Source organism: Belonocnema kinseyi, chromosome 6 (genome assembly GCF_010883055.1).
Source record: "Belonocnema kinseyi isolate 2016_QV_RU_SX_M_011 chromosome 6, B_treatae_v1, whole genome shotgun sequence".
Taxonomy (NCBI): domain Eukaryota; kingdom Metazoa; phylum Arthropoda; class Insecta; order Hymenoptera; family Cynipidae; genus Belonocnema; species Belonocnema kinseyi.
The window spans coordinates 85873912-85885080 of record NC_046662.1 but is presented as its reverse complement, the minus strand read 5'-3'; the positions used below and the strand labels follow the sequence as shown (position 1 = coordinate 85885080).

Here is an 11169-nt window from a genome sequence, read left to right as displayed (position 1 = left end):
TTTTACTTACAAAAAAAGTTCTTAGGTTCAAAAAAACATTCAGTGAACTGAAAAACTGTGGTCGGTAATATAGGTATTTAGCTGTGTCACATGCCCTTAACCCACTTTATTTTTTCTCGTTTTTTGTACATACGCTCAGTTGAACGTCGGTATTATACTATTTTAAGTGTTATATGAAGAGCTAAGGTATAGACAATCACATTTTATAATATAAATATAAAAATAACGAAAGTATAAAATATTGTTATCATAAATTATACCTCCTTTTACACGCAACTTATATATGTTAATGAATTATAATATTAAATTTAAATTTAAACAAAATAAGTTGGGAAAAGGTGATGAGTACAACCGTTTTCAATTTATTTATTTTTTAATCGCAATATTCAATTTTTATTATCAAAACTTAACTCAGAACGTTCATTTTTTCAGCATACTTCAGAATTTGAGTCCTTTTTTGAATTTTTAATGCCAATTGTAGGTAGAAAAATGAAAAAATCCCGGATTTACAGTATATGAAAATCAGATCTTCATTTTTTTCTCTTTGAAAATTTTCCATTAGTTCAGAGTTTTTTTCTACTGAAATATCGATTTTCAAAATAGCCCGAAGGATTACTATTTTAAGGTTTAATCAACTTTTTCCAATTAGCATACAATCGACTACGGCCAAATAAAATGGAACGAACCAATTGCCTAGTTTATTTAAGCAAAATCCAGTTTGTTCATAATAATTTGTCCAGTCCAAATCATGTAATAATTTTATTTAGAATTCTCTACGCATTGTTGATATTCCTGGACATGAAAGATTGCGGTATAAATTTTTCGACAAATACAAGCAAACAGCACGAGCTGTGATTTACGTAATTGATGCCGTAACTTTTCAAAAAGATCTCAGAGATGTTGCTGAGTAAGTAGTGCTATATATTATAATTTTTAAAGAACATGCAATATTGCTGAAAAAAATATTTAAAAAATTGTCACTGATTCCATGTAACTTTCCCGAGCAGTGTATTATTATTTAACATTTTTTAACATTCAAACTTTAAACATTTCAGTTGTCAACTTCCTTATTAAAGTGTTCATTCTTGAATTGCTTCCAATTTTGAATTTAGTTTCATAAATGTCAAAATTAAATTATTTAATTTTTAATCTTTTGAATTTTCAAGCCTTTATCTAAAAAAATTAATATTTCATTATTAAACGTTAGAAATTTAATAAGATTCGTTTTTATAATCTCACAAGGAGAGGCAGAGGTCGCGAGACAGTGACCTCAATTTTAACATGTAGGATACTGCGTTTGCGCGCGCTATGTGCACGAGGAACATGTCGGGGCTTATTATTGTTATGGTAACGAGTTATCGCTTCGTGTTCCTCTCAAGTGCCTTAGCTCAAGCGAAGTACGCACACATTGCAAAACTTGGGATCACTGTCGCGAGGTGTGTGTCGCCAATTCGACTGGCACTTCATGGGGATCGAGCGCTCGAGCTTAAATACTCAAACCTCGATCTCACGAAAACTGAGGTCCATTGGCTCGAAAGAAAAATTACGCCCCAAATGGATTTTGATGCACTTTCACTATATAAAGCCCTGTTCGAATCAGCGACGCACATCTCCCTTGTTAGCTTACAAATAATCCATTTTTACATATAATGATTGTATTTTGATACTGCCTGGCAATATTGCATCTCGTTTAGATTTTAACAAACCTTTTATCAAAGTTAAAAAAAAATAAGAATATATCTTTGGCAGGTTTCTTTACACCTTGTTATCAAGTATCACTCATCAAAGAAATATTCCTATACTCATATTATGCAACAAACAAGACCAAACAATGGCGAAGGGATCTGCAGTCATAAAAACTCTCCTAGAAAAAGAAATGAATTTACTCCGCTTGACAAAGTCAAGTCAGCTAGAATTTACTGATGCATCGTCATCAAATATCTTTCTGGGAAAAGAGGGCAAAGATTTTGAATTTACTCACCTCAACAACTCCAATGTTCAATTTGCTGAATGCAGTGCTTTTAGCAAAGATCCAAACACAGCAGCTGATCTCGAACAATTGAATATATGGTTAAATAAAATAGCATAATTGTAATCTTGACTCTGAAGTTTGTTTTATAATATATATTTTTTTATAAAGTTTGCATAAAATAGTGCTGAATGTGAAAGGTGAATTCAATAAAAAATATTACCATACTTACGCTACTGTCTGGGAAAAAATGTATAAGACGAAGGAAACTTTCGGCATAATCAGGGCCTACTAGGATTGATAGTAGGCCCGAGAAAGGTTTGAAACTTTTTACACATAGGACATCAGTCAAAACATTATTAGAGCCGAAAAGTGGTAATTTAAGCAGAATGTCATGAACGTGATGCACAATCTATAAAGACAACTTTTATTTTGCAAATACATTCAAGAGTACTCATGTGTACGTTTAATTATTTTTAAGTCATGTATGCCGAATTGTGATAAGATTGAATTCGAATTTTTTTACTTTCATAAACTTATGAAACGCAATAATACTGTCATTTGAATGTTGCCTAAATTAACAGAAGTAAGGATCACTTTCAAGTCATCTATCACAGATTGAATTTATCTGTAATTCAAGTTACAGTAAAAATATGCCGCATGAAAAAATTTGTTTTCGAAAGCCTTTATTTTTCTCTTGTCATTAGCAGGGACCTTATTTATATCCTTTAATTGAACTATTTACATTTTTCAAGGAGTTTTATAAGGCAAAATTAAATACTTCATATTGTACCAAATTCGTTGAGTTTAGTCGAAACATTGCTGTTGACGAAATACAATGTTTAAAAAAATAACTCTACTTAACTTCAATATTAAGTTTAGCAGAGTATGAGCCTGTTCACATCAACATATATCCGGTTGAAGGGAATATAATCTTATGCAATATTGACACCATCAAGAAATAACTTCCAGTCAAAATTGCACATTTTGAGATTGTAATAGATTTATACAGTATTAAAATCATCGGTTCGGAGTACGTAAAGTTATATAAAAATATGAGAATGTTTAAAATCTACTTAAGCTCCTACTCGGTACATGCTTATGCTTATACAGTAATACGAGCTGCTTTTGATTTTAATACAACAGATGTTTATTGGGCCTTAATACTAAATCCTCGCTAGTTCTAATTTTATCTATTAACAAGATGTTTTTTTAAATGAACATGCGTTTAAATCGTCATTAAAAAAATGAGTTTTTAACAAGGGGATGCAAATCCAGATAGAGCCGGATTAAGGTAAATGAGGGCTCAGGGCCGATATATATTTCAGCCCTATTCCCATAAGAAATTGATGAAGCAAAATATGTTGGAGGTATCTCGAAATACGTATCCGAAGCAATCAGCTTCATTCTAACCTGATCCGAGGTTGAAACCAGAATTCCTATTAGATTTTCGGTCATTTATAGTAACTTTCGGTAACATTGTTAAACTGGTCTGCTTGCCACTCACTTACTTTACGCCACAAGGTATGGATTATAAAGGATTGGTCAAAACTTCCACTAATCTACCTTTATGGGACTGCAACCTCCGATTGGTCCTAGATTCATTTGGATTGAACTCCGGATTGAGAAAAATTGAGTGTCCGAAGTGCCTCGGATTGGACGTATGACTGAAAAAATGTTCTGTATTGCTGTCTGATTCAACTTCGAGGACGCACCGAATTGAGTATTAAAAAGTCAGCCAGATAAGTCTGATTCATTCGAATTGAAGTCATGGATTAAAAGGTGGGTTCGCATTCATTCTGGTCAAAAAGAACTGAAAGGTAAGTTTAGGATTTAATCGAATTGAGAAGGATTGGAAACTTCTTCTGGATTGAATCGGGTGCAGATTTCGGAATGAATTCACATCCCAAACTTTCGCATTTGTTCTTCATGAAACAGGGTGTCTACCAAGTTTTGTCCACGAGATTTACCGACAATTCCTGTCTTTTCTCGCTTATAAACATAAGGTCCCTTTTAAGGCAGAACCATTTATACCAGCGTATGCCAAAAATTGATCGCACTTTCGGGGCAGCGGCAAGGCCGCCACCCTACAGTTTTTTTTCACAATACTGGAATCCAAGAGAGATTAGAGCTGCTTGAGAAAAATTAAAATTTGGTAAAATATTAATAAATCGAATTTTAACAGGCTGCATTAGCTTCATTAAATAATGACGAGAAGATTTGAGCCATTTTTCATCGTTTCTGTTTCTATAACAGACCTAATCTCACAACAATGAAAGGGCCCTCCGTTGCAAATGAAGGAAAATACTGCCGGTTTACAATATTACAATTTACTTAAAATATATTTTTTTAAATAACTTTGAAGAATTTAAACTGAAGGTAAGAAAAAAGTAGCGTAGGTAGCTCAAAAGGCCAGTAAAATGGCAAATCATAAGGAAATAAAATACACTTCACGCATCAAAAATAAAATCAGACAATTTACGAATTTCCTTAAATTCCCGCACAGTAGACACCCTGTGAAATTATGTACAAAAATAAAAACTAAGCGACTTCTAAAAATATAAGGACACTGCTATTGCACCCAAGCGTCCTAGTTGTCTACATCCATATTAAAAGGGCCGATAAGTCAGAATCAAAATGATGATTTTCTGATTTTAGCGGGGGGTTGATAGTAGGACCTATGCTGAATCTATTCGAACTAAACTAATATCTCCGAAACAACCGGAAATGGACCTTTGTCCTTTTCATATGGACGTACACAAATTATCCTAAAAAGAAATCTGAATATAGAAGTATCTCTGATTTTAGAAGCCCCTTTCCCTTAATCCAGCTCTGAATTCAGGTTTAGGCAACTATAAATCATTTGCAGTGAACAAAGTAAGGTCAGTGTATATGTATCAAATAATATAATAAATGTGTATTTCAATAGTCAATAAAATTACTTACAGAAAAATCATGGTATAAAGAATCTATAGGTTTTAATGATGTAGAATGGTAATATGAAAATGTTTACTTAACATATATGGCAAATATAATCATAAGTCAAAAAAGCGCAGAGTGTATTTTTTTAAAGAGGATTTGCCAAGCTAGGAAACATAAAATAATAGTAAGGCCAACAGTAAGCCAAGAAAATTCTAGTCACTACTTCGTACTTAAAAAAAAAAAAAAAAAAATTTGGATGCATTTTTCATTCTCATGTGTCTTATCGCTTGGTCTCCTTACTATTACTTTATGCTAGAAACCAAAGAGCCGCTCACGTCTGCTTAAAGTCAAAATAAGAATAATTTCCGCTATTTACACCGACTGCTTAAACTGTTGACCACTGAATATAAAAATCAAAATGATATAGTTTAGAACTTTTTGCTTTAAGCGTCAGTACACTTAAAGATACTGATGAGTCTATAAACGGAAAACTCCTCTTTTTCTTAAATCAACTTCAATATATACACGAAAACAAAAAACTATATGCATATATTGATTCGAAAGACGTAGATAAAATTACTGCGAACTAAGGCTGCTTGTACTTACAGTAAAGTTCATTGTAGTACGTTGATCGACCGCTATTGAGTGATTTTCTTATCGCGATACTGTTGCTTGCTGTACTGTACTAGGTGTTCACCTAGTGGACTTTCAGACAATGGAAATTCAATTAAACTATTACAATCATCAGTAAACAATGGAGAGCACTAAAAATCAACAAAGGTTGTAAAGTTAAAAGTTACTGTTTTCTATCAATTCTACTTAAAAAGAAAGCCATTATATCCATAATTTACAGTTTTATAATCTTTGTATCTTGTATTTAGCTACAGTTTAGACCTTGATGTTTCGCATCGTATATTTCCAAAAGTGGAACACCTTTTGTAGTAACGATGGCGCGAGATTATTTAATTGCTCGTTACAATGTTGTGCACGTAATAAATAACAGATATAACACAATAAAGTCAGTCAATCTTCAGGGTGTCTGTCTAAGAAGAGGCGAGAATCCCGTACAAGAATGTTTCAGAACATCACTCAGACACTTATTGCCACGATTGTCATTTTCCGCGGTCAAATTGTTACCTGCAAATCTATTGTTCATTGAGTCGGCAGGATAAATGCAGGGTTTCGGACAAAGCTTGCTCGCGGAAAACGTTCGCGATAAACTCGTTTCCGGTTCTAAACAGTCCATGGGATCTTTATTCTCGTCCGTAGACACTCGCATACTTAAATTTTCCTCCTCGTCGGAAGAACAGAGATCGACGACCATAATAGCAACCGTTGACCTCGAAAGCTTTGTTTTACTCCGATGCCTTTTCATCGACCGCGGCATGGAAATATTCCTGGCTCGACTACGAACACTTCCCGAAGCACTTCCAATTGGCGTTAGCGTTGCCATCGACATCTCCTCCGGCACTATCTCTTCGTCATCTATGACAATGACATCGTCTCCATGGTCCATTTGATGACCTAATCGAAACGCACTATATTTCCTCTTCAATGAACGTGGCCTAGGTCGCGGAACCTGTCGAACCGGACTTTTGTACTTGGATGGATCGCGCTGCAGTTCCCGTATTTCCTCCTGATTCAGTAACGTCATACTGACGTAAATCGGCCGACAGGCTACGTATAACAACTGCGACCTCAAATTGAGCACTGCAAGTAAAGGTTAAGTAATAGTGTAATTATGAAACTGGTTAATACATTAAGTCACTTAAATATCAACGCGTAATTTTAATCTTAAGTTGCGTTACACAAAATCGCATAGATATTGTAAACGATAATCTGTATACGAACTTAGGAAACCGGAATTATATCATACCAGGCTTGTTTTTAAAATTGTGGAACTTGTACTCGTGAAAATAAACGTCCTTTCCCAGTCTGTCACGAGTATTCTTGAAAGAGACCATCCACCTATCGCCATCGGTTACTCTATCCAGCCACTTCGGCCGTGACGTGCCAAACAAAGGCGGTGCCGTCAGATGTCGTTCTATCCTTTCTAAACGCTCTTGCTGTATGCCCCCGGTCATCATTTTCGACTTTTTGGCCATTGCAATGCCGGCCGGCGAAGAGAAAGGAATCGTTGGACATCGTGTCATATTCACCGCACCCCGGATTCGACGTGAAGAACGAATGGGATTAACCTGATTACTGCTTGTTTGCTTAGTAGCACTAGACGATTTATTTGCTGATTCAGGCGGAAGTAATGCGAAATATGCTAAAAATTGATCTTGTCCCATTTCCGGCTGAATGCAGAGTACATCCGGTGTCGAGGGCCTCGAATTGCTGCCACTCTGTTCTTGATCGCAGCATATCCTTTCGTGTTCCTATAGCATTGATCAAGGGTAATGTGCGAACAATACAGAAATGTATTGAAAGATATATTGATCATTACGAGTACCTTCATTTTATCGAGACCTATGAGTTCCGCGTCGCAATTATCACATAAATATATATCATCATTTGGCGGTTGCACCACCATCGACGAGTGTTGATGCTGCATTGGTTTTGTTTTACTCGGGAAAGGAGATGTGCCACTGTTGAAGGGTAACAGCATTTTCCGGGGACTCTCCATTTTTTTATCATAATTCTGTAAAGTAATATAACCATTTTAAAAACGCTGACAATATTCTAGTAACCATTCTTAATATTGCTATGATAATTTAACCACGTATAAACGAAAATTGGTTTCAATATCAGCTCACCATATTCTCATTACGGAATGTCACCAAAAGCTTTCTGGTACTCTTCAAATAAAGGCTTGTGGTCGAATCCCAGTTGTTAACATATTCAAGATTTTCTCTTGGATATTGTGATAGGTATGAACAGAAGCGTAGCAAGTACTCGCTTCTGTGATACGTGTAACATCTGAATACGAGTTTTTTCAAGCTCCCGATCCAATTCTGTAATGTTAGACGGCATTGGTTATTATTTTTCTTTTCACAATTTTGCACAGATTTCTTGGTGTATGAAAACAATCTTGTTTTATAAATAAGTGACCGAACTGAAAAGTATTATATCCAGGAACAAAAAACTGATTAAACATTTTGAATCGATATGAGGCTTCAAAGAATTCACAATCTTACTAAAAAATTCTCGATAACATTTGAATTTCACTTTTAATTTATTTATTAACCATACAATTTATAAATATGCCTTACACTTATTTACAATGAAAAAACATAACTAAATTTGGCACTTCGGGATAACTTTTTTTACTCTCTCAATGATTTACAATGGGATAGTTGCATCAATGAACATAATTTCTGTACTGTACTATATTTCGCATTTCGCGTCACTAATTGATGTCGGAACATTCTGTTTTTGTGTCAGGTCGCAGTCGTCTTTCGAATATCTTACTACTTTTTGCAAAGTCAGTCTGCGGATCCACCCAGATTCAAACTCTCAGCCAACAGGGCTAAGGTTTCGAGGCAGAACCGATTCAAACGCGTGATCTCTACTCAGAAAAACGATTTCCAATTCGCATAAAAAAAATAATCCAGTAACGCATTCGTTCAATGGTTCATTCGTACCCGGGGAGCAGGCCGCCATGACGGCCTCCAAAACACAAACAGCACACGTCAAAAACAGGGCAATTCAAGATCGTGGATCACGCAAAAGGAAGAACGAGGAAGGTTTACCCGACGTAAAAAATCTATTTGATTTGTTAGTTTATGAATAGATCTACCAAAATTATGCGAATAGTCTCACGCCTAGGACAAACATTTAAGGAAGGAGCTTTACTTTAAATTCGGAATATGGGATTGGTGACTTATCCGAACTGCAGATATGGCTCTTTTCATTTGGAGGGAAGTCCCCAATTCTTAGGTTTATCTTAAAAAACGTGCGAAACTTCACCAACTTATTTGCTCTATGTATTTTTCATAGTAACGCTTGCAGCATACTTACGTCGTTGACCTTTTTAGGTCTCACAAAAGGACTCGAAAACTTGACTTCTTTAGGCCACCACTGAGGTTGGCTGATCACTTCAGCGGTATCGTGTCCCAAAGAGCATTGCACCATGAATGTAATAAATCGCTCCAATTCCAACTGAAATTTCAAAACAAAAATAATGCCTCTAAATATTTCGGTCGTTTTTTCATACATTAGGCAGTTTTTATCGAGTTAATTATAAATCTATAAACTTTCTACTGATAACCTATAGTTTATAAACCAAAAAAAGAAAAAATATGGAAAAGGTTTGCCCTAAATAGTGAGATACATCAATCCCAGCATGAATTGAACTTACCAAGGTGATTTTTTCTAACGATGTTGGATATCCATTTGCGAATAAAAGGGGAAGGTTCGATATCATGGAACCTTCCTCTGGTGATCCGCCACCATCTGGATCCATATCACCAGTGGCAGCCATCATGCTATCGTCAACTTCATTGGGGAATCGGTCTTGCCCCAAGCCAAGCCCGTACCCGTCTTCTTGTATAGCTGAAAACCTCATTTTATCCACGTCAGCAACATGGTGATCTCTTTAATGTTATTCTTTCATATTCGTGCATCGTAATGTCCCGTTAGCAAAAGTTTTTCCACTGGTTGTGATCAACCTGCAATAAAAAGAAGTCACATAAAAGGTTAAGTAAATGTCGATAAAAATGTACCATAGTATTATTGAACATTTATACACATTGTAAAGTTTATATCTAGTGTTTTCTATATTTAAACTGGCACAAGATTTTATTGAGTTACTTAAATATAAGATAGGATGACATAAAATTACTATTACCAGCCTTTTCGAATCTGACTTAATCACGTAATAATTCCTTAGGAATTCAAAATTCAAGAAAGTGTCTGCCTTACTATACTACATAGGTTTTAATGATATTTTCGTTGTGCGCTACAAATTATTGAAAGCGTATTTTAAAAGGCGGGAGTCTAGAGGCAGTTGCACTAAGAGGTCTAGACTTCAACTTCGGCTTGGAACGAATACATTATTTATGGAAAAAGTTATGGAAAATATTTTAACGAAAGCTTTAACCACGACAAAACTTTCTTCATTTTATACTTTATTTTTACAATTACCCATTTTCAAGTTACACACGTAGAAACTATTGGTTATAAAATTAGGTATTATAATATTTATTCTTTTTCCGTACCAATTATAAATATACTCCCAGTCCGAAATTAATAATTGCGATTTATAATTGGAAATACTAATATTATTGATAGAAAATTCAAGTAAGTAAAAAGTGTTATTTACAAAAATAAATAATAAAGATGTGACTGCAATAACTTGCAGTTTAAATAACAAATGTTTTGAAATAGATTATAAAAATTACTATTGTGAATAGGCAAATAGAGCAAAACTGCAATAGTATAGTAGTGGACATATATCTGCATATCCAACCTTAGAAAATTAGGCTTAAAATTAGGCCTAGAAAATATTCCTTTTTTTATCATGATTACTTTCATGGCTAAAGGAGATTATCAGAGAGGTATTGAATCCCGTAGGAGAACGTCGAAGAGGGAAAAAATCCCGCCGAAGATCCGCGCCCCTTCAGATAAAATTTGCAATCGAATTGTCTGCTATTATGAGAATTGTTATTGCTCAATTTCCCACTAGTAGCTCTCTCACATGAGAGTAAATCGTCCGAGGATCGCGGTTGTTCGCTATTTTCCATAAGCACCCCCATAGGCGTACGGGGTTTTTATAGGTACCCCATGGCCTGAACATTTTATCAGGTGAATAGAAGACTGGAGAAAATTATCTACCGAACATATCCGGTTTTTGAACAGTCAAGTTTAAATTTAAATCTTTCATATCATCGAGTATGCAGTGTGCATTGCAAATCCATCCTTGGCGTAAAACCTTTCGATCGAAATTGCAGTGAACAAAGGTAGCCATTGAAACTTCAGAAAAAATTCCCCGCCATTTCCGTGCTTTCCTGGTAAAAAAATTTTTTTCCTCCAGTTTTCTTTCAAGCGAATTATCTATTAATTCTACAATAATACTGCTGCGATAAGGTATCAGTAAACTCGTGAAGAAAAGCTGCATCTAACTGTGATGATAAAAATTAACAATTAGAATTATTTGTAGCGGAAAAGAGTTATTGAAAATTGCGAATATAGAAAATGAAGAAACAATAAATAAAAAACACAAATGGCAAAGTTACGCAAAGTTTCTTGCGACTTCTTTGCCAAATAATGGCCGAGCCCGACTCTTATTCTCGAAATAAAAACCATAATTAATAATTTTATTAAGCCAATTTATT

The 11169-nt window shown here is 34.8% G+C and overlaps 2 protein-coding genes across 4 annotated transcripts in view; one reads left to right on the top strand and one right to left on the bottom strand.

Annotated features, from left to right (window-relative positions):
- LOC117175030 (signal recognition particle receptor subunit beta) overlaps positions 1-2196 on the top strand; it is a 10210-nt gene extending 8014 nt beyond the window's left edge. Inside the window, exons 3-4 of the mRNA XM_033364542.1 lie at positions 768-907; positions 1750-2196. Coding sequence (XP_033220433.1) covers positions 768-907; positions 1750-2089 — 480 coding nt within the window. The 3' untranslated portion in view covers positions 2090-2196. The remainder of the gene's footprint in view (positions 1-767; positions 908-1749) is intronic.
- Positions 2197-2638: 442 nt separating this feature from the next.
- LOC117175029 overlaps positions 2639-11169 on the bottom strand; it is a 35089-nt gene continuing 26558 nt past the window's right edge. For all 3 annotated transcript variants that reach the window (XM_033364541.1, XM_033364539.1, XM_033364540.1), the window contains exons 2-7: positions 9195-9504; positions 8855-8995; positions 7651-7848; positions 7347-7535; positions 6768-7272; positions 2639-6601 (exon numbers count right to left, since the gene is read on the bottom strand). In XM_033364541.1, the coding sequence (XP_033220432.1) occupies positions 5922-6601; positions 6768-7272; positions 7347-7535; positions 7651-7848; positions 8855-8995; positions 9195-9401 (1920 nt within the window). In that variant the 5' untranslated portion in view covers positions 9402-9504 and the 3' untranslated portion in view covers positions 2639-5921. The remainder of the gene's footprint in view (positions 6602-6767; positions 7273-7346; positions 7536-7650; positions 7849-8854; positions 8996-9194; positions 9505-11169) is intronic.